The 22628-nt window shown below is 61.2% G+C and overlaps 3 protein-coding genes across 3 annotated transcripts; 2 read left to right on the forward strand and 1 right to left on the reverse strand.

Annotated features, from left to right (window-relative positions):
* Positions 1-1383: 1383 nt before the first annotated feature.
* Positions 1384-6360, reverse strand: BESB_015290 (uncharacterized protein; the record flags this gene model as incomplete). The annotated part of the gene is made up of 2 exons (XM_029360258.1): positions 1384-3035; positions 3468-6360. 2 exons carry the CDS (start codon positions 6358-6360, stop codon positions 1384-1386), a joined length of 4545 nt encoding a protein of 1514 aa, XP_029216925.1.
* A 1387-nt stretch (positions 6361-7747) lies between these two features.
* BESB_015300 (uncharacterized protein) lies at positions 7748-9673 on the forward strand (the record flags this gene model as incomplete). The annotated part of the gene is made up of 1 exon (XM_029360259.1): positions 7748-9673. One exon carries the CDS (start codon positions 7748-7750, stop codon positions 9671-9673), a length of 1926 nt encoding a protein of 641 aa, XP_029216926.1.
* Positions 9674-12323: 2650 nt separating this feature from the next.
* On the forward strand, positions 12324-21911 carry BESB_015310 (NAD(+)/NADH kinase domain-containing protein; the record flags this gene model as incomplete). Its single annotated transcript, XM_029360260.1, has 8 exons — positions 12324-13018; positions 13759-13887; positions 14316-14385; positions 14933-15563; positions 15854-16074; positions 16591-16792; positions 17088-21271; positions 21636-21911. The coding sequence occupies 8 exons, from the start codon at positions 12324-12326 to the stop codon at positions 21909-21911; spliced, it is 6408 nt and encodes a 2135-aa protein (XP_029216927.1).
* Positions 21912-22628: the final 717 nt, after the last annotated feature.

Here is a 22628-nt window from a genome sequence, read left to right on the forward strand (position 1 = left end):
CATCATAATCTACAGAAGACTCACAAAAACAACTGAATCACCGGTGCGAACATGCACAGCGGTGCCGCGTCTAGCTGCGCTCGTGAGCTTTCCGCCGAGCAAGCGTCACGCGCCGAAGTCAACGCGTAAAAACACTCTTTGTGGAGCCTTGAAGATCAAAGACTCCGCAAAGACAGCAAAAGATGAACAAAAAAAACATCAGAACGGGTAATGTGTGGCTGCGCCGTCGTTATCTGTCACTAAGGCAGGAGCATCGACGTTTCCCATCGAAACCGATACACAGAAAACAGTTCAGGACACTTTGCCGGGTCGTTCTCACAGCAAGCAACGGCCAACAACCGCCAAGAACGGAAACAAGGCGACCTACTGCCGCTGTGGTGTGGCTCGCTATAGGGTCGAAAGCGGAAGATTGTGCAGCGTTCTGTCGACTTCGCGTCTGAATGTTTCGGGAAGTCACTGCAGCCTAAACCCCGCGGTGGGTGAGTCACCGCAGAGGCTGCCGCTTTGGTGTTCAAATGTGGGGCCTTCCACCGAGATTTGTCTCAGCATGACAGGCTCACTGCATGCCATGTCTCGACAGTCAGGGAGGTTGTTGTGTACGCAGTGGACGACTGACACCATACTTGACTTTGCAACATTGAGCATTGGGCTAACGGCAGCAACCGGCACCCCGCTGCTGCCCTCCAGCTGCATAATGTGAGCTGCTTTCCTATATTCGCTCCTTACACCAGCGAGCAACTAGACTTTAACCTTAGAAGTGATAGAGACATGGACTGACAGGCACATCCGGTCTGGCATCCGGCGAGTCTTTCTGCCGGTGCTGAGGTGCTCCATCCAACCACATGCCGAGTACAGTATCTGTGCGCGTGTAACCGTGACTGGCTCCCACAGCTGAAAGGTAATTTCAACTAAGAAACCAAAGTTATAAGATGAATTTAGATTTAGAGCACACCAATAAAAGACGAGGTGTGCCCGGAATAGACTCTCGCAAATTTGGTGTGTTCTCGAAACCATGCTAGAGCCCGTGGATGCCATGTCGATTTCCACGCTGTCCAGTGTGAAATATACCGGTTGACTAGCGCACGCTCTAGCATCCGGTACTGTCTCAGTTTTACAAGCAGTGGAAAAGCCAAACAAGAAAACAACACCAACACACCACTTCATGTCATCCGACCCCGGCGAAGTACTCGACGTATGGGCAGTGACTAACGGTTCCTTAAAAAAAAACACACAAGGAGATTGCATTTTCCTACCGTCTCGCTATCTCCTCCCGTGGAGCCGGCTCAGAGGCATCCCTCTGCCTAGCGTGTCCCTCATGGCTTCAAATTATACCAGACAGACGCCGAGACCCTCGCACCTTTACGCGCAGAATCGAGCGTTAGGCTATGCGTCACGATATGAGTTGTCTCTTTTTTCTTCTGTCCTCCGTGAAGCAGCCGACGCGCCGCAGAAATGCGGCGTTGATTCGCTCTGCGTCACACGCTCGACGACGAAATCAAACAGTGCAAAGTCCGCCTCGGCGCCGAGTTCGAAACTGCGCAGCCGCTGCGCGCTTCCTTCCCAGCCGCCGTAACGCTTTCGCCATTGCACCTTCCGTGCCTGATAATCAACTGCGCGTGCCTTCAAACTGTCGTATGAGATCGACAGCCCACTGCGCAGACCCGTATGCCCACGCCCGTCTGTAGACATTGCATTCTCTTCCGCCTCTTGACGGTCTCGCCAGAATCCCTCGGTGTGCTCACATTCCTGGCCGTCCATCAGCCCGCGTTTTTTCGCTTCGTCAAGGACCCGCCTCACCGCGACCAGAGCTTTCTCCGATGCGACAGACGGGGACTTGGTGCGACTCAGCGCTTCTTGCGCAGTCTCCAAGCCCGCAATTGCCTCGCGCAGCGCCTTCAACAAACCGTGTTCCTTCAAAACTGTGAGGTGGAGGAGCACGCGCGACAGATTCGCCTTGCAGAGTTCGGAGTGCAAGTAGCGGCAGTCCTGCGCCTTTTTTACCATTGTGCGATGCAGGAGGCCGCTGCAGCCGACTGTGACTTCGTGAAACGCCTTCGAAGAGCCAACTAGACACAGACACTTCGACGCACCACACGCCTCTCCGCTATCTCGGGCCTTTAGGCGAGTCGCACTGGGATTTCCCGCCTCAACCGGAGAGGCAGAGAACTCGACCTCGGGAGACCTATGCCACGCAATCGAGAGCCCTGACGAGCGAATGGGGGGGAGCGCCCGTACGCCTTCCCATTCTTTCGTTTTCTTTCTCCGCGCGCCAGCTGGGTCCACCTCGTTCTTATCGGGAGGAGCCTGTGCAGAAAGGCGACCCTGTGGGTTTGTAGACTGCGCACATGCCCCTTCCGCCCTGGCGTGTTCATCCGTCCCCACACCGAAGTTGCCTTGACAACCATGATACGGCCTATCCGAAGCACGCGTCCCACGACTGGAGCACCGAGCGGATTCGTCAGTCTCCATCTTTTCTGGCCTTGCATCACTCGTGACCTCTTCGGTCTCGTCGCTGCCGCCTTTTTCGACGCAAAATCTGAGCCCTCCCTTTTCCTCTGCGCCTAACTCCTTTATCCGCTTCCTCTCAGATTTTCCTTTGCACACGTCCTCCGCTGTGTGCCTTACCTCGTCCTTTGCGCCGCTCCGCGCACTCAGGTCCTCCGCGCGTCGTCTTTCTGCGGCTTCGCGCGAAGCCGGGAAGATCGTGTCGCTCGTCGTTTTGAGCAGAATCGGAAGATCAGGTGCTTGTGGCCTGGCATGGCTGCGCAGGGATATGAACGGCAGCAGCTTCGAGGTGTCGAGCACCTCGTTTTCACTCCCTTCCTCCGCGTCGCTGCCGCCTCTATTTAGAAGAGAGACTTGCAAAGCGGAAAGCGAGACGGAGGACTCTCCTACGGAAATGGAGAAGGGCAGGAGCGGCGCAGCGAGAATCCGCGAAAGAACCGCTCCCTCCCATCCGAGACAATTCCAGCGCCATATTTTGTCGCTGCAGCTGAGCGAACACGAACGCATGTGACTCGGAAGGTCGCTCCGGCCTGACACACACGGAGGACAGACGGGCAAGCCAAACGCAGCCATACACATTTGCAATCGTGTTCGCGCGTTGAACTCTTCAAATGACGCTGCAGGCCTCGCTCCCTGTCTCCATGCATTGAACGTGCCACGCAGCAGACACACAGAGTGTACAGCTGACCTCACCCCATCCTGCCCAGGAAAGACACTCAAGTAGAAAAGAGTGTATCAGGAGAGGCACCACAGGAGAGCGAGGACTCACAGGCGACTGCAGACAATCACGGAGAGGACGGGATTCTGGAGAGAAGACGCAATGAACAGCAGAGATACCGAACCCAGTCGACTGCATGGGCAGACCCTCGATGAGCCGAGCAGCGATTCGGGCGACAGCGACTCAGACGCGCACCAGGTCGAGGTTTGCCCTCGCGGATCCGCAGTTTTCAGCGGAGTCCTACCGGGTTTGAATCGGAGAATTCCCCGTTTCTGTACCGCGAGGAGATCTTGGTCGGACGTCAGCAACGTGCCCCTTTCATCGCATCGATCTGTGACTGAAACGGGCTTCGCGCCGGTGGGGCGAAAGCGGAAAGAAGGAATGGGCGCCAGTCTGCCCCGGTCGCGATCTTTGACTCTTTTTCTCCTGCGGCGATTGCCCTCCTCGCCTTCACTCGCCAACAAAACCGACAACACTTCGCTTCCTCCAGGCTCCGCGTCACCCTTTTCTCTCCACCCCTCGGTTGCCTGCTCGCGGCGTCCGGCCTTCGTCTCCCTACCGTCGCCGGGTTCGCGAGCGTCCTCGCTGTCTGCGCGCCTTCCCACCGTGCCCTGGCTGTCTCCGCCGCCGGGGCTCACCTCGCCTCCGCGCTCTGGCGCCTGACTGCGAGGAGCGCCGGCCTTGCTGTTGCGGCTGTCGCCTTGCCGCGTCCTTCGTGGCGCTTCCGCGGCTGCGCTGACGCGAGGCGTGAGTGCTGCGTCTCCGCAGGGGGCCATGGATGCATAGAAGTGCAAACGCGTGCCTGCACGCTGCCGAAAAGCCCTAGCCAGAGGAAGAAACTCGAGAATCCGTGCATCATTTAGCTGCTCACCTCGGTGAGGCTCCGAGAGCCCTACTGATCGTGGCGCTGGGCCGAGCGAGGCAGCGACCCCTGACCCGCCGCCGCCTCGCGGCCGGGGCTCGCCCGGGGTGCAGGAAGGAGCTGAGGGTCGGCAGAGCGAAGTCGGAAAAGGGCGAAGGAGGAGCACCGCGAGGGATGTTACTGCCGAGGCGAGAGTGTGAGCATCGCGACAGGGGCTCTCGAGGAGTCCGTGGCCTCCATCGCGCACCTCGAGCAAAGTCGCCTCTTGGCTTTCCGCGTGCTGCCCCCCTTGCTCGTTTCGTTCGTCGCGGCCTCGCTCCGCACGTGAGGGCAGGCGCTGGGCGCCTCCCGCGCCAGCGTCGCCTCCGCCATTCCGTAGGCCTCTCGGTATCACGCCTTCGCAGACTCCACCGGTCTCACCTCGCTCTTTCGCGGCTGAGATCGTCGTGGCAATCGCGTCGCCGCGGTCCCCTCGGTTGTTGCCACTCCCTGTCAAAGCGCCTAGATGCGACAGCGCGGCTTCGAGTCTCTCCACGCGCTGGCGTGTCTCGGCGAGGAAGGCATGGAGCTGTGCAAGCGCGCCAAGAGCGAGGTAGCGCTTGAGCAGGCGTCTCGCGAGAACTTCCGCGTGCGAATCGTGAACACAGACGCAGTTCCCCTGCGTCCAGCGTCTGTACGCTTCGGGGGCGACCGGTGGAGGCTTGCGGCCACCCGCGTGGCGGCTCTTCTTCCCAAGGGTGCGCATGGAAGGCAAACTTAATGCGCTTGGAGACGAGTGCCTTCGCTTGTTGGATCGCGCCAGAGACGAGCGAGGGGAATCAGCCCAGGCTCCGCCGGACCGCGGGCGACGCGGTGAGTCAGGCGAGCGACCGTGAGAGAGGGAGCAACGCGAAGCAGACAAGGAGCGGGAAGACGGCGAAGATGCAGGACACCGCGAGGCGGAAGGCGACGGGGGCGTGGAAGAGCAAGGCAAGGAAGCCAGACAGGGTTGAGAAGCAGGGGCGGGGCATGATGCCGCCTCGGTTTCAGAGGGCGTGGCTCCATCCCGTACGCCGTCAAGGGCTGTCGCCGTCTCTCCTTGCGCCGAGGTCGCAGACTCTTCCACTGCCAGACCAGCTACCCCGCGACCAAAACGACATGCGCGCCAGTTAGCGTCGACCGAGATCGAGGAAATACCACGAGGAACCACGCCCCAATAGGGGCAAGACGACCTTCGTCGCCGCCCCGTCCCCCTATCGTGGCCGCGCCGCTCTTGTTCGAGGGACTCTACGCCCGGCGCGCAAAGGCTGAGAGACCGCCCCGGGGCGTCGGGCTCTGTGTGGAGAGACTGAGCAGAGAGAGAAAGCGACAGAGGAGAAAGAGACCACTCAGTAGAAGCCGCGGGCGTACTGGGCGGTTCAACGGAGTTCGTCTGCGAGAAGTGAACAGACGGCAGAGCCGACGCCGTGCTCACAGGCGACGGAGAAGGAGAGGCCCTGTTCGGCGGCGGGTTGCTATGAGTCTGCGGCGGAGCCTGAGGCGCTCGCACGTCGCGCTTCGTTTCAGGAGGACGTGCCTTTCCGCTTGCCTGTGGAGTGGCGACAGCGGGGAATAGCCGAGAGGCGCCAATGCATCGCGACCCGGTTGCCAGCACAAGCGAATGGAAGAAAGAAGATGTGCAGTCAGGAGCACCAACGGCGGGCGCGGAGGAAACGAGAAACGGAGCCGCTCGGGGCGAGGACGGAGACGAACCTGAGAGCGGCCGGCGGCTGCTTCGAAGGCCGTCGCAGTTCGCGGACACTGCGAGCGGAGACAGAGGCGGCGCGGGAGACGTCAGATTCGGTTTCAAGGGCTCAGTCCACACGCGAGGACACTCTGTGTGATCATGCGACTCATGGTGGCGCGACAGCTCCGCCCCCTCGAGTGTCCTCCGCTCCTCGCGCCGCGGCTCCGAGGAGAGGCCGCTCTTCTCCGCGTGTCTCTGCTGGCAAGGGCGTCTTAGCGAGGCGGGTGTTTTCTCTTCTTTCCCCTCCGCACCGACCCCATTCGTCTCCTCACCTTCCTCTGTCGCGGCAGCACACTCGTCACGCTCTCCTTTCGCCTTCTCGCTGACCCCCCCCTCTCGCCTCACCTCGAGCACGAAACCCGCAAGGACCGTCCACTCGCCGGTCGCCTCGTCGGGCTTCCCACGCCGAGGGATGTCACGCACGTAGAGCCGAAAGAGCGTCTCCGCGACGCTGTTCGCGAGACTCGACGCCGAGGCTGAGGCCGGAGAAGAACCAGGGGAGGCACGCATGGAGAATGAGAGACGGAAGAGGGGGGCGTACGCGGGGGAGGCAGACGAGCGGCGAAAAGGCCGCAGAAAAAGCTGCCGAGAATCTATTGAAGAAGCAGAACAAGGCAACGCATTCAGAGAGAAGACAGGTGGAGACCAGTAGACGGCTGAGAACGAAATGACGAGGAAGATGGGAGGGCTCCAGCCACCGTCGAGTCTGGGGCTGGAACCACGAAGGGGCGGCGCAGCGGCACAGAGCGCAGTGACATGCAGAACGGGGAAGTCAAGAAAGGAAGGGACACACGTAAGACTTTGCTAATGGAGAGTTGAGAGGCAAACGCTGTAAAGGGAGAATTCGCTGCGGCACAGCTAAGAAACACGGAGCTTGCAAGATGTACTCGAGGCTCCGCAGCGGTGCGGGCCCCTTGCCAGACCACGGCGGGGCGTACGAAGGCCATCACACCACGCCATTGTGACCGATGCAGATCCTTTCTTCATTCCGTTTCACGGTAGTTTCGAGATTGAACTCGCTCTTTGACATTTTTAAACTCCTTCAGTTGTCGTTGTTCCCGCGCGGACCGCCACTGTGGGACAGACAGACTCAAACCGGCCCTCTTGTCTTCTCCGCCAAGACACACGCCGAGGCCCCTTGCCTCCACAGCTTTGCAAAATATGCAGACATTTGCCTTGTGTTTCTTCGTTCCCCGTTCGTGGGAAACGATGAGCCCTCCCGAAAATTGGCGCGCAAGATGAAGAGCTGAAGAGCCTTTTGAGAGGCGTTCACTGTGTTGTCTCCTTGTCTCGCGGGGAAAAGCCAGTCCTAGCAGAGGCCATAAAACATCCATTCGATGTTCTATTTGTACTCCTCAAATCTTGTTTCGTTGGACGTCTTTGGCATCTCGTGTCTCCTCGTTTTCTCTAAGCATCACTTGAAGTCTGTTGTGGCAAAATGCAAGACTGAAAACCGCCCGCAAGATGCGCACCCTGTGGACTGTGTGACATTCATGTTGATTTCTGTGGTGTGCATACACCCGAAAACAAGGTGTCGCGGACCTTCCATTCGGTGTTGCTGCCACGCGCCAACTCTGCGTGTTTGTCACCGTTAACCTTCTTGAAAGTCAAGGAGGGCGACTCGTCTCTTTTCTCCGTACCGCCCTCGGGAGGATAGTGCTCACGAAGGGCCGGCCGCGGAAAACGCACTTTGTGTTTTACCGCTGCCGCCCTGACACCGTCTGTGCTGCCTGCGTCTGTTTAGCACCGCCGCGCCTCGAACTCTCCACAGCTCCCTCCTTCAACACCGAGACAAGTGCAACTGGACCAACAACGGATGAAAGCGGTACGATCCTCTCTCCCAGTCCGTGTTTGTGCTAGCCTTTCAGCCTAACGGCCAAAGTATTTCCTCAACAGGATGGCGACCTCCGACCTCTCTCGCGTGTCTCTTTCGTCTTCGACGGCTTCTGTCCCTTCGTCTTCTCTCTTTGCGCGCTCCCAAGCCGCGCCGTTTGTCTTGCAGGCGTACTCGAGCTGGTGGGATCCGGCCCCCACATCGGCGGACTGTCCTCGCGAAGGCGATTCACAGGCCTTGACAGAACGGAAGGACGACGACGAGGCAGGGAAGCACTCTGCCGGCTCAGCGGACTGCAGTGCGCCAACAGAAATTGAACGCCGGCGGCGCCTCGCGCGCCTGCGCCGGGACTTTGATTCTGCTTCCTTTTGGGTAGTCGACAGCTGCGGTCCTGCGGCCAGTCGGTCCTCCGCGTGCTCCAGTTCGTCTCTGTTCCCGGCGTGCACATCCCGGTCGTCTCCCGAGCAAAGCGGCGACGCGAACGCAGAGGAAACGCGTGGCGGCCGCCACCACACAGGGGCCTCCAAACCAGCGGGTGCCGACCGAGGAGAATCAGAAAGTGGTGTCGCAGAGACCGTGCAGGGGTCAGACGGTGACGTCGGCGGGCGGGACAGTGGCGGGGAAGACGTTCTCCCTCCGCTGTTTCGCCTCCTTCTGAAGCACAGCTGCAACTTGACTCTCGTCGGCAAGCGCCTGTGCGCGTCGGACCTGCTCCTCCGGCCTCTGGCAGTCGTGCACGCGCCAGCCAGCGAGCAGAAACGAAATGCCGACGCGCAGCAAGCGCCCGAAGAAGGCAACCTGACAGGGGGAAGACAGAAGCCGCGACCGGACGAAGGCGGGCGGGATTTGGCTCGCTGGCAGCAGCTCCTCGTCGCAGAGCAGAGCACCGGCAAGTCAGCGAAAGGAGAGGAAGGCCCCACGGAAGGATTTGCGCGTAGCAGTGTGCCGGCGCTTGCTTCTCCGAGTGAATATGGCAGTTCACTGTACCTACGCCACATTACCTTGAATATCCCGGCCTCGTCGCCTCTCGCTTCACCGGGCGCGTTCACTTCCGGGGAGAGAGAGGAGGCGCCCTCCGCAGCGCCGCGCGAGGGCGCGCAAAGAGAGGCATCGGAAAAGGAGACCTCGCTCAGCGTGGAGGCCATCCAGAAGGCGCCTGGCGTTCCCGCGTTGGGGCCCGTGTTCTCGTACGGACTTCTGCTGGTGCAGCTCGAGGCGCTGCCTGAGAAAGTCCGCGCCGAGGTGCTTCGCGCAGCGACGCCCTTTGGCCGGCTTCTGGAGGACAACGGCGTCTGCCGACGCGTCTGCGTGGAGGCGAAGCTCCACATTCACATGAGTCGGTCGTTTTTCGACGTTGAGCCGCGCGGGCACGTCGTCGAGGCAGAAGCGAAGCGCCAGGACGCAAATGGGGGAGAGCTGGTCGCCCGCAGTCACGAAACTCCGCGGCGGGAGGGGTGCATATGCGTCTTCGTGCCGCCAGCGAACAATGCGCCGGGAAGGGAGGACCAAACCTGCACTTTCGGGCGATGGTCTCTGATGCTGTGTAACAACAGGCCAGCGGCTCGCGTGCTGGAGATTCTGAACGCCTCTCTGCTTCTGCGGGCCGCCGTTCGGGCACGCCGACTCGACAAGGAGCGCGAAACACGCGCTGAACCCCGCACGGGGGCAGACGCCGGCGAGAGAGGAACGCCGGCTTGCTCAAGGAATGCCTCACGGCCACACTCCAAGATTTCTCTGGCTGAAGAAGAGGCTGTCCTCGCGCACCTAAATCAGGTCTGCCTCTGCTCGGCGCAAGATTGCCCTGTTCATCGCGAGTGGTTAGAGATCCCCTCTGTCTGGGGCCCGCCCGCAGGCTTCTCTGCAGCTGACTCGCGGTGTGCGGCCACAGCGAAGCAAGCAGGTCAACACGAGACGACACAAGCCGATACGACAGAAACGTGCTTCAACTGTAACAGCGCTCTGTGCGTTGAAATGTTCCGCAGAGACTAACAGGCTCCACTGAGAGGACGAAAGACAGTGAAGTCCCTCGAGGAAAGACCAGGGGGGGAAGACAACTCAACAGCGCGGCATTGTTGTGCACGCTCCAGCCGCCGCAATGCGAAACGCCGGTAGCTGGGTTCTCTGATAATGCTACGCGTGTCTGGGGATTTCCTCCAACCTCTGCGCTACTCAAAATCTACGGGAGACTCTAGTAGCTGTAGGTCTTGTGCGCGTGACTCCGGTAATTATGGATCCCAATATGTCCGGTTGCAGCGTGCGAACACATTGCAGCCATGCACAGCAAACGCTGAATGCTCACTTAAGGGCAGCCGTTGAAGGAGAGCGGAAGCCTCGCTCCCCCCTCATTGTCTACACTGTCTGTGGAGACTCTCAGCAATAGTTACAAACACCAGGCAGTCTCGTTGTTACCTCGCGAAACTTCCCTTCCGCTCACTGACTTGAGAGGAGCTTTTTTGCGAGTCAAACTTTCATTGAGGATCGCTGACAGCGAGGGCGGCGCTTTCTGAGTCGGTCAGCAGCTATGGCAACTAAGCGTGCACGTGGCGCCTCTTGCGTTAGACGCCGCACACTCATAGATTCGCTATGGGGCTATGGCGGGTTGTCGTCGCTAGCAGCAGCACCTAACTTGCGGGCATCTACTTAATGTCTCAGGATTTCCATCGCGAATCATGCGACAGCGGTGACACCGACTTCATAGGTGTGTCTATTTAGCTATTTGTATTCGCATGTCGCCGTATTCGCCAGCTCGCTCGTCCGCTATAGCTGCTCACAACGCAAGCGACAACCTCTGCAGTCCGTAGGCCTGAAGTGCGCGTCGCCCCCCTTCCCTCGTTCCCCCTGACTTCAGAGCAAACCCCGTCGCTTGGTGAACTCGTGGGGTGACTTCCTCGTAGTTCGATTCTGCCAAGTTGGGGTCGCCAGCCAGTGTCGCCGAGAGGTCAGCCCGGGAGAGTATTCGAGTCGCACAGCACACAGAGGACCCCATCGACTTGGAACTCGAGCCAGAAGAGCGGATTTTCTTTGGGCAAAGCAACGCGCTGCGGAGGAAACGCAGAGGAAAAGAAATGACGGTAGAAGTCGAAGCCGTTCCGCAGTGTATGTACACTCGAAAAGACCTTTTCCGTGAGCTCCGGTCTCCGGTTCACTGGTCTACGCGTTGCACGAGGAAAGCGCATGACTCTGTGCTCGGTGAATATAAGGTTCTTAGCCATCAACAGCGCGCTTCAGCTGACTTTCTTGGTTCAAGCGCCCGTTTTCCATCCATTCGCTTGAAGGGGTGCGGCATGCGCCGCTATCTCCCTTTTTCTGCGGCTTTCGAGGCGTGGACGTCTCGCTTCTGTCGCTGCGGGTGCGGTGGCGAGGGTTGGCAACGCGTGTCTCTCTGGTTCTTGCCATTTTTGGCTACCCGCATGAAGCGGCGTGCTGTTATTCTTCTCGATTCGTCGAGTCACAGGTCCGGCAAGTGCTTCACGTCTCACTTTGTCTGAGAAGGACGTTAGTTTCCCAGCATCTCTGCTACTGTTACCCCGCGACACCCAATCGAGCTGCTCACGTTCTTTTTCGATTACCATAGTTTAACCACGTTTCATTCCTTTGGCCTCAATTCTCTTCCCTCAATTTCCTTCCCAGTCTGTCGTGAGACGACTCCTGCCTTGCCTTTTCCGTTGTTTGTCGTCTGCGTCGTCGTTCCCTCGTTTTTCCACACTGTCTCCGACTGCCTGTATCAAACATCCAAGCACTTACCTACCGGGCCAGCTCCGCATCCTCTTCTTCCATGCTTTGCTGCCGAGCCCTGTTCGTGCCTGTATCTGTCTTCCGCGCCTCTCTGCACTCTCAGGCGCCACGCGCCACACACTATGCTTCTCGGGTGGTGATTTCCGTCTCGTATTCCTCAGCGGCGCACAGCAGGAATTTGCCTCCGCAGCACGCAGCTCTTTCGAGGTGTCCAGAAGTACCTAATACTCCCGCAAGAGCCCATTCATAGCCCGTTACAGCCGTTGCCGCTGTGTGACCGGATGGAGTGGTTGGGCATGGTTGCCTTCAGCCGTCTGGCTTTCCGCTCAAGTACTTCCGAGTGTTTTTTTCGACTGCTCCGCGTCTCTCTCCGGACTTCATCCCGGCTGGCAGGTGACGGGGGAGCTTACATTCTAAAGTTACTGTTTCTTTCAGCCACACGAGCGTAGATGCTGCAGTGACGCGCCGTCGATTCCTGCCTTCTGTATATGTGCTATACCGCACGTGGGTATCGGTGTACCTTAGCGCGCTTTTGCTGATTATGAACATATTCCGGCGCGGACGAGTACGTACGAGGCCTTCGAAACTTCACAGCGTGTGTGTCGGAGGGTCTCTGTTTTCCTTTCGCTCTTCGAGCCTTTGCCGCGCGGGGCGAAGCCAGCGTGCGATTAGCTGCATGCGGAGGTCGCTTGGAGGCGGCTTCCAGCAACTCTTCTTGTGACCTCCTGCGAGCAAGTCCAGGGCGGGAAGCTCCCTCGGCGTTGCTGCCGTGGCGCGAGCGACCTCAGAAGACGTCGACGAGGAGGCGCCTGGTGAGCTGAGCTTGAGCAACGTCAGCATCAGCATGCATGTTCTTTGTCTTTCTTGAAGGGAAGGAGACCGCCGGAGCCGGCGTGTGGGAGCCATGGAGCGAGTCCAAGTGCCGCCGCGGACCCGCGGCGGAGACGGATCTCAAGGATATCCATTTGTGTCTACGGAGACAGCAGCCTCGCGCAAATCGAGAGAAGGTCAAGGAGTCCACCTAGAGGAGGCCCGGCCGGCCGCCATACCTTTTTCGCCTCCCTCCGCTTCGGACGAGCCGTCGGTCTGTCCCTGTTGCGCCTCCGCAGCGCCCGAGGACTGGGATCGCGCCTTGTCTCCGGGGACAGCGAACGGAGAAAGCCAGTCAGAAGCCGAGTCGGGGCTGGACGGCGAGGGGGGAAGCGAGGCGCAGTCGCACACTCTCAGGGCGAGGAAGAAGCCGGTCCGAGGACGGGCTGCAGCAGGCAGAGACGGGCGAGAGAGCGCGTTGTGCTCGAGGGAGCTTGGGGATGACCAAGCACAAGCGCAGCAAGAGGGGCGTGTGCGCTTCCAGGACGGTGAGGGAAGCGGAGAGGATTCGCGGCCAGCAGTGGGAGAGACGCGGTTTATCGAAGTGCGCGACTGGAGGCCTCGACAGGAGCAAGTTCACCTGTACGATATTGAGGACGATGAAGAACACGCTGGAGAGGAAGGTGGCGCACAAGAGCCTGATGCGGACGACGACGAGGAGACACCCAAGTCGCGCTCCACAGTGCAGATCGTGCAGCGGAAAAAAGAAGAATGTTACTGCGTTACAGAGTATGTAGCTCTTTCTCACCCAGTGTCTTGCCTGCTCGCCAGACCTCAGCCTAACGTCTGAACGTGCGTCCTTCCCAAACCGTCTCTCCGCTGTTTGAGCGTCTCTGCGCGGTTCGATAGACGAGCGTGCCGGCGGACTACAGCTTTGAAAGCTGGCAGTTTCCCGTTCGTTTTTCTACAACCTGACTGAATATCTCTTGTTACTGTTTTCTGGTTTCTCTCTCCTCCGGTATTCGTCGGCCTGTAACAAAGCACGTTTTTCCTCTTCTTTGCATCTAAGTGCTTGCGTCCGTGTCACTTCTGCCACCGAGTTGTTCTCCATCGCGGCTCCAGTCCTAGGCTGTCTCGCCTTGCCTCTCTCCGTATGTATCCATTTGTCTGCGCGTAGTCTGTGTCCTCCTCCTCGGCCTGGCTCTTTGCTCTTTTTCGATTCGAGGAGCTTTCTTCGCGCAGTCCCCTTTCACCTTCTTTGTCCGAAATCTGGAGAGGCGCAGTGCCCCTCGATGCTACTTCGCACTCAGAGCTTGCTAGGCTTTCCGCTGCTGCGAAATTGGCTGCTTTTCTAGTCGCGCCTCTGTCTCGGCGTCGTTTCATTCCGCTTGTGTCGCGCCTCTTCGGTGGTGTTTTCTGCATGCGTCGGTCGAGTCAGGTTTTTCTCTCTGCTGCAGCTGCGTCTGCTTTTTCTTGTGTTGGCTCCGTCTCCCAACGGCTCCTTTCTGTGCGCGTTTCATGGCCCTCAGAGTGGACTACATTCCGCGATTCTGGTCGACGGACTTGGTTTGCTACTTCACTAACCGACCCAAGTTCGTGCTTCTCATCAAACGCATCAGCTCGCCCGCCGTCACGCGGGAGGCGGCCTCGCTCGCTTTGTGAGTCTCACGCAATCCAACGAGGGTGGAGTTAACTTGAAGGAGTCTTCCCCGATCCAGATATGTGATACTTTGAGACGGTCGACCACAACTGCTTGCAGACATATATATATATATATATATATATATATATATATATATATATATATATATATATATATATATGTGAGACTATCTGAGCGTTTTCTTGTAGATGTTTGTATATATGTATATACACGTATAAGTGTATATATACATATATGGTGTGTCAGGAAGTTGGTGGATGTGGGCGGGGGCGAAAAGTATTGGGCGCCGCATCGAGAGAAGGCAGACGGGGTCCACAGGAGTAAGGGCTTCAGGAGGAGCCTCAAGCTGGCGTCGTTCTGCGTGGTGCTTTCCAGCGTTCACTGTCTTCTCCTCTCTGCACATGCGCCACCTGTTTTTTGTAGCTACATGCACCGCGTCTTGGGTCTGACGGTCATCGTTGAGCCCTCCGCCGCAGAGGAAATGGCAGCTGCGGTGAGTGAAAAGAGTGTCTTGCATATTCATATATATGAAGGCACATGTTGTGGTATGCGTTTCCCTGTATAGTCGACGTGTGTGCACAAGAGTGTGGCTGCTCAATATCTGTGTATATGAACGTGGGATATGTGCCTTTCGATTCGTCTATTCCCTTGCGCAGCACAGGCAGGCCTTTTCTTTTCGTGTGGTTTTCTCTTCGCCACGAGGGTTCGGCTTCCTTCCGGTCTCTGCAGAATGTCGTCTTCTCTCCCTTTTCACTGGCCTTCGATCCGCGGCGGCCGGTGCCTTCATGGTCTCGCGCCCTCCTCTCGCCCTTTCCTCCCGCCCCCCCCTCCCCCCTCTGTGTCTGTTTCCTAGCCTGCCTCTGTTTCTTTGTTTTCTGTCCTCTTCGTGGAGTGCGCGTCGGCCCTCGTGGAGTCGTCTTTCAGTCTTTCTCTCTTTCCGCTTCGCGTGTCTTTTGTCTCCTCTCGTCGCTTGCGTCCGGTCGGGGGGCGTGCCCTCTAGGTTCAGAGGCTCTTTGTTTTTCTGTGTCGCTCTCGGCCAGACCAGCAACGCGCTGCCACTGAAAACGTGGATCACCAATGACCCTCGTGGCGCGTGCGGGCGCTCGCCAGCGTCTCGGCGCTCGCAGACCTCTTCGTGTTCGCTCACGTCCTTCCGATCCGCGTGTGTGTCGCCTCCGTCGCTTCCCTTGTCGGCATCGCCGGTCTCCGCAGCGGCACCGTCCTCCGGCTTCAAAGGCCGACAGGGGCGGCGGAGGGAGTCTTCGCCTGCGGCAGGCGTTGCCTCCTCGGGCGCGGTTCTCTCCGGGTCGCCTCCTCCCTCCTCGAAGCCCTGTCAGCGGACTCCGTCGTCGCCGTCGCCATGCCCGTCGGCGTGTTCTGCTGCGGTCGGGGGGCGCTACGCGTCCGCGGCGTCGTCTCGCTCCTCCGTGGCATCGTCGCCGCGGCCGCCCTTCCGCCTGTGCGACGGCGTCGACCTCGTCGTCGCGCTGGGGGGCGACGGAACGATGCTGTGGGTGTCACGCCTGTTTGAGGAGAGCGTGCCCCCGGTGCTCGGCGTCTCCATGGGCAGCCTGGGGTACTTAACCCGTTTCTCGCTCGACGAGGCTCGCGACCAACTCGCTGAGATGGCCGCGAGAAAGAAATTCTCCGTCAACCTCCGCTGCCGGCTGAGTAAGCGCCCGACCCTGCTCGGCTGCAAGAAACTCTTCTTCATCACGGGTGGAAAACTCTAAACCCTAAAGGCGGGACGCCGCGCGGCAGCTCTATTCTTAGGTGCTTGATCTCTCCCTCCCCCCCCCCCCCCCCCCGCCCCCCCCCCCGCCCCAGCCCCAGGCCTCTCGCCCCCCTTCCGGGCGTGTGCCAGTCGGGAGTGCCCCCCGGAGGGCATTTCCTCGGCTTGCATCGCCTGTCTCTCTCACGCGCAGGTTACGTCTGTCTGTGTGGGTCGGTGTGTGCCGCAGAAGTGTGTTTGGTGTCGAGCGACGACGACGTGCTAGAGACGTTTGTGGCGTTCAACGAGTGCGTGATTGACCGGGGGCACTCGTCCAACCTCTGCAGCCTGGACGTCTACTGCAACAACTGCTTCTTCACGACGGTTGCCGCCGACGGTCTGATCCTCGCCACGCCCACGGGCTCGACGGCCTACTCCATGTCTGCAGGCGGCTCCATGGTGCATCCCAAGGTACACGCCGCGTGCCGACCTCTGATCCTCCGCAAGCCCCGGATGTAGCCGCTCTCCAGCTCTGAAAAAAGCACGCTGACCTGTCAAGGCAGACGCGCCGAGGGGGGCGAGTCGCGAAACGAGAAAGAGAGCGAAAGCTGAGAAAAAGAGAAAGAGAGAAAAGAGGGTGGAACAGGCAGAACGTATACATCTACAACTATATATATATATATATATATAAATATATATAGGACATATACAGATGTATATAGATGTATATGGATATATATATGGGTGCAACAGGTGATGTCATCTTTGTATGGGAAATTAATTTCTGTTCGTTCAGTTCCTTTAAACGCATCCGGCTGTCTTTTTAGTGTCGCGGTCCCGACGTCTCCGCTCTGTCCCCTGCGTCGCCTCAACTCTGTCAGCCCGCCTACTGCTTGTTCGCTGCTTGCGGCTTCTCCGCATGCATGATTGAGTGGCCGTTGTGCGTGCATGTGTGGCTCCTTCTCCGGTTTGTTTTGATTGACGCAGGTCCCCTGCTTGCTCTTCACTCCGATCTGCCCGCACTCGTTGTCGTTCCGCCCGCTGATTCTCCCTGACTCGGTTGTGCTTCGCATCGTCGCGCCGGACGACGCCCGCGGCTCCATTTGGATCGCTGTCGACGGCCGCTCGCGCACGCAGGTCAAGCGCGGGATGTCGGTTCTCGTCTCGCTCTCAGCCTACCCTTTTCCGAGTGAGTTTGCCGCTCCCAAGAGAGTCAGGAAGGAGTCGCCGCCTACGCTTTAGGACTCCGTGCCCGTCTCTACGCTGCAGGCAACCGAGAGCATAGACACGCCGCAGATGCGGCGAGGGGGGGCAGGGGGGGGGGTCGGCCTGCGGAGCGGAGGAGGGCGAGGAGGCGAGCCGGATGCGTGTTGAGTGAGCTGTGTGGGGTCGCGGCAGCTGCGCCTTCTGCCTGCGGCCACGGCGTTTCTCTCCTGTGCAGGTTTCCGGCTGTGAGTGTGTTGTCTCCTGTCCCCTCGCTGCAGTGGTTGTGCGCCGCGGCGCGTCGTGCCAAGACATTTGGTTGGAGTCGCTCAAGAAGGGTCTCAACTGGAATCTCCGCATCCGGCAGGGCGCGCTCGGCGGCGACGACTGGCGAGCCGCCGGGCGCTGCGAGACGCCGCAGCGGCGGACCTGGGACGAGGCGCGCAGAGACAACGCGAGGCGCGGACGTGCAGACGCGAAGAAGCGACAACTCGAGAGCGAGACAGACGAGGAGACCCGCGACAGAGACGGGCGCAGGTGGTCGCCTGCGTCCTCGCGTGCGAATGTGAGCGCGCGAAATGCGTTCGCGCCGTCCTTCGCCGAGCCGCAGCGGCGGCGGCCTTCGTCGTCGTCGGCCTCCTCGCGAGAGAGTCGAGGCGCTGCTGCCCCAGGTGCTCGGCGCACGCGGGAAAACGAGTTGCAGGCTGCGCGGTCGCCGTCGCCGAGTCCCCGAGCCCCGGAGACCGGGGGGACGCGCGACCCACGGCGCAGGGCGTCGGCCTCCTCTTCGCGGCGGGAGAATCTTTTCTCGCGCTCCATCGCGTCTCCGCCGCCTGACTCCCCGCTTGCAGTTCTGAAAGCCCCGCGACGCACCGATTTAGAGGCCAGTGGCGTGGATGGGGAAGGCAGAAATGCCCCGGCGGAGAGGCGAGATCCGCGCGTCTCGACAGATGCGGTGTCTACGTTCCAGGGCGCCCACCAAGATGACGCGTCAACAGCTCGTCGTCGTGCGCACGCGCGGTCGCCTTCTTCTCCGCTGTCTGACCCCAGCGCCGCGTCGTGTTCGCCCTCGTCGCCTTTTTCGCTCCACCTCTCGTCGTCTGCCTCGGCACCGGAGCCTCGGCTGGACCCGCGACGCGCCAGAGCGGCGCGTGCGTCTTCTCTATATTCTTTTCCGTGTCCTTCCTCGTCCACGCCCTCCGCTTCCGCACCCTCGTCTTGCTCTCCGCTGTCTTCGGCGTCGTCATCGGGCGAGTCTGCGCATCCGTCTCACTTCGCCGCGGCTTCGGCCGCGCACAGCCTCTCTGCCTGCGTGGTGCGGCACCTTGGCGACGCACTCAAGCCGCTGAATGAGGCGCTCCCCCTCTCCGGCGTGCCCACGCCCGCTCCGTCCCATTCGTTGCAGCCGCCGCCTCCCCCGCCGAGTCGGTCGAAGCAGCTCTCGCCGGAGGTGCTTCGCGGACCGGTTCTGCGCGTGGCCTCGCTTCAGTCCTGCTCCTCGTGCAGCCCCGAAGGCGCTCTCGGCCTCTCCGCGGCTGCCTCGTTCCCCTCGGCGGCTCGCGAGCGCGGGGGGCCTGCCAGGCGGCGACGCGGCGCGGAGGAAGACGCGCGCGGAGAAGGGAGCCGGGAAGGCCGCAGGTCGCGGCGCGACGCCGGCGCGGAGAGTGCAGAGAGCGACGGGAGAAGCTTCGAAGACCGTGCGGCGGCGTCGCGCTTCTCAGACGATCCGCGCGGCGCAGCGGAGCAGACTGTGATAGTGTGCCCCGGCTGCTCGCGCGCCTGCCAGCGTGGCGTCGGCCTGCCCCTGTCCGAGTGGAGTCGCCACCAAGTTGATCACCGCCGCATTCACCGCGTGATTTCCTACGCGGAGGACGACGCGAACGCCGAGGCGGCGCGCGATGGCGCCCACGAGGCGGAAGACGGAAGCGAAGAAGAGCCGAACGCCCCGCGGCAGCCAGAGGCGAAGTCCCGCAGGCGTCCGGTCAGAGAGCCCCTGAGGCCTGGGGGAGACTTTGGAGCCCAGCGGGCCACGGAAGAGACAGCGCGAGCGGGATCCGAGGCGGACGACGGTCCCGTAAGAACGAAGACGAGCCCGAAGGCACGGAGAGAGGGGCACGAAACATCGGGCGACACAGAGACAGAACGGCGACCCCACAGTGCGCACCAGGCCCGGGCGGACGCCTGTCGTGCGGATGACGCAAACAGGCTCACGGATCGCGAGTTCGCCGAGAAGGCGTCTCTGTCGAGGGAGGCGAACGGTGGATGCAGCGACTCTCAACCGCGGGAGTGCGACAGGCATCAGGCGCGGACGCGGCGCCATGAAGAGGCAAAAAGCCACGAAGGCGACGAGGCCCTCCCATCGCGGGAGGCTGAGGCGCCTGTTTCTCGCGCGCGTGGGCTCGAGTCGGGAGCAGCTGCGTTCGTCGAGGAAGGCCAGGAGGAAGCCTCACGGGCGGCTTGCGCTCTCCGTCCCACGCAGTCCTCCTCTCAACCCGTGCCGGCCTGCTCACGTGACGCTGCCGTCGCAGACGGTGAGAAGACTATTGCAGATGCAGGAAGCCCGCAAGTGGGCGACGCTTTGGCGACGCTGGATGACTCGGAGAGGGCGAGCGAGAGCCGCAGCGATAGCGAAGGAGTCGCGAGCTCGAGTAGAAATCTCGGCGAGTCGATGAATCAAGCAGGTGCTCTGGGGGCGTCAAGAGGGCCCATGGACCGCCGAGAAGACGGCAGCGAAGAGTGCGAGCCTGCGCCTCAGAGGCACGCGGCCGATGCAAATAAAGAGGGCGCGACGGCAGCCGCGCCGCCCGGAGGAGATGGCAGTGTGTTGGAGAAAGCGGACACGCAGCAGGATGCAGCTGAGGCTCAGGACGACGGGTTCACTGTTTCGCGAGGAGAAAACGACGAGGCGCGGGAGCCTGGCGGTCGCGCGTCCACAGGCGTTTGTGCAGGTTGTCGGAGGCGAGTGAGCGACCCATCTGCGCAGGAAGGAGTCCCGCCGTTAGTCCTCTCTCCGGCGACGTGCTCGCCGACCTGCTCGGTCTCCCCGTGTTCGTTGATTTCTGTGTCGTCGCCTTTAGCGCACCGAAAAGTCGGCGCCGTGATCTCGCGGCGAGCGGCTGACCCCTGCGCGGTGTCGGGGTGTTGCTTCCGCTCCGTAGGGCTTCCCTCTCGCGAGGATGGCGACGCGAGCGTGAAGGAGTCCGGCGCCGCGCCCAGTCTGGCGGCCGAGACGCTTGGCGGGAGCGCCCAAGAGTCTCCCTGTCTCCTCGGCGCCTCGCGGTCGCCCTCTCCACGGCGTCAGCGACGTATCGCCGCCTCCTCGTCGTCGCCTGCACCTACGGGATCGGTCTCCGCTCTGTGCAGCGTCAGCTGCGCCGCGTTGCGGTCTGTCTCCACCTCGCCTCCCTCTGGCGCAACGACGCGAGAGCGCCCTGCGCCAGACGGGGTCGCGGCGGCCGACGCAGGCGCTCCAGAGCCCAGGGGCGACGGGAAGGAAGCGCCAGCGTGTGGCGACCGGCTCCGGTGCCGGCGCCGCCCCCCGACGGGAGATTCTACAGAGGCAGAAGCCCTGTCGCCGCGTTTCGCGTGGCGGGGTTTGAACCCGGGGCGGCTAGCGGGCTCGGCCGCTCCACTCGGCAGCGCCCCGTCGCCCAGGCCCGTGGGGCGCGATCGCCTTCCCGACTTCGCCAGCGGCCCTTCCGGCGACAGCGAGCCCGACGCGTGGAGCGGGCTGCAGCGGTGGCATCGCTCGCTGTCCGCCTCTGTGCCAGCTTCCCCGTCTGAGGGCCTGGGCGAGCCCAAGGCGAGGCACCCGCGCCGCAGCGTGCCACACGACGCGGGCGCCGCCGCTGCGCTGGCGAACGCGCTGCGCACCACCGGCACCAGCTTAGCGCGTCCCCGCGGCTGTCCCCTGGAAGCCGCGTGCCGGTCCGCGCCGCCCTCGCCCGCCGCGGGGGTCGCTGGCGGCTCGTTCTTCTGTCGTCTGGGCTCGCCGCAGGGCGCGGAAGGGGGGGCGCGCGAGCGGCGACCGGGTGTCAAGGCGAAGCCGCCGCGCGACCCCCGTCTGTTTTCGAACTCCGCTTGCGCGTCGTTCTCCCCGGCTGCGCGTCCTCGCTTTGCCTCGGCGGCGGCCGCGGTGAACCCAGCACGACGGGGCGAGCGAGGCGGCGCGGGCGCTGCTAGTCGCCCAGCGTCTGCGCTGCCGCGCTGCGCGTTCAGCACCGGCGCCATGTTAGCCTTGCTGGCGGGCGGCCGCAGCGAGGAGGGCGCGACGGTCTGCAGAGCTGCAGGAAGCTGGCGTAGACAGGGCGACCGGGAGGGCAGAGGAGACGGGGGGCAGAGGCTGCGGACGAGCCGAAGCAGCGGTGAAGTCCGCGCGGGCTGTGGCGTCTTGCCGAACGGCGCAGGGGCGGCCGGGGCGCAGTCTTCGGTGTTCATGCTGCCCACAGACGAGTGCACGACGATGGTGAGCGACGGAAGTAGGGGTTGCGAGAGCATAAGAGAGCTCAGAATGTCTGCGTGAAAATCGGTCCCGAAGCGACTGAGTTGTCGCCGAGACGGACAAGCTCCGTGGCGCTGTGGCGACACGCTTCGTGGGCGCTTTCCTTGGAAATTTCAAAGTCGCGGAGCGACTGAGGGCAGCCTGAGCTTTGACTTTCTCGCGGCCCGCGAGCTTCCGCTCTTCGGATCGGCGCTGCAGCGTGGGCGGCCGGTAGGGGCCGGAGGAACGTTTGTTTTTCGGTGTCAAGGCCCCGGTCAATTTGAAGATATTTCTAGCTCATCTATAATCCGCCTATTTAAAAAACGGTCTCTGCATGCTGTGCGTGCAGGTGCGGCTGGTGTCGCGCTCTGCGCGGAATTCCTCGGAGTTTTTCCGCGACGTGCAAGACTTGAGTTCTTCGTCCTCTTCTGCGTCAGTCTCCCCGACAAAGCCTGCGGCAGCGAGCCCGCTGCCTTGCTGGACCACCCCCCGAGGCGTCGCTGGCGCTTCGGCGAGATCGCGGAGACAGACCCCAGAGGACAGCGGCGTCTCCTCGCCGGTGCACACTTCCAAGTACTCGAGTCGGAAGGAGTCGCGGCGCGGCGAAGCTCTGCGGTTGGAGTAAAACGGCGGCGCTCGAGGCCTCGCGCGAAGGGATTCAGCCGAATAGTGAAGTGCTAAACAGACTCAAGAGAGAACTCTAGTGCCGAGCGGGCGGTTCGACAGACGAACGATACGTGGGCTAACGGAGCTCGAATGTCTGCGTACGTGTGTGTGCGAACCGCAAGTGGTTTTTGAAGACACGCGAGAAAAACAGACTTCACAAACCGTGCGGGCGCGCCATACATGCGACACACGTCGAACCCCTCGTAGTCGTGACCGCATGCATGAAACTCAGATGTAGAGACTGTCACTGGGGGCGGGTGTGCGCACTCCGAATTCTCTTCATTTCTTTTCAGTCAGCTGATTGGTGTCCATTGCTTCACTGCTGGACGGCTTGCTGGACTGGAGGCGCTGCTTTTCTCGCGTTCTCCGCGCGCCACATGGTCGCGGAATAGAGACAGTTTTCTACAGTCGCGCAGACAAATCAGCCGTGGCTTTAGAGAAGCCCGGGGAACTTCACAGTGACTTTCCGCAGCAATGCCTTCTGGCGGCCGCACCGGCGGGTCGCCGCGGCGCGGACATAGAAATGCAAGGTCTTTTATCGCAGCTCTCGCACTCCAGAAGACAAGCGCACTCAAGCACTTGGCGGTTGTCCGCACGGAGAGAGGGCTTGCCCACGAGTTCAGAGTTGCCCTTGTTCGCTCCGTGACGGCATTACGAAGTCGCCGCTACGGTCACC

This window comes from Besnoitia besnoiti, chromosome IX (assembly GCF_002563875.1).
Source record: "Besnoitia besnoiti strain Bb-Ger1 chromosome IX, whole genome shotgun sequence".
NCBI lineage: Eukaryota > Apicomplexa > Conoidasida > Eucoccidiorida > Sarcocystidae > Besnoitia > Besnoitia besnoiti.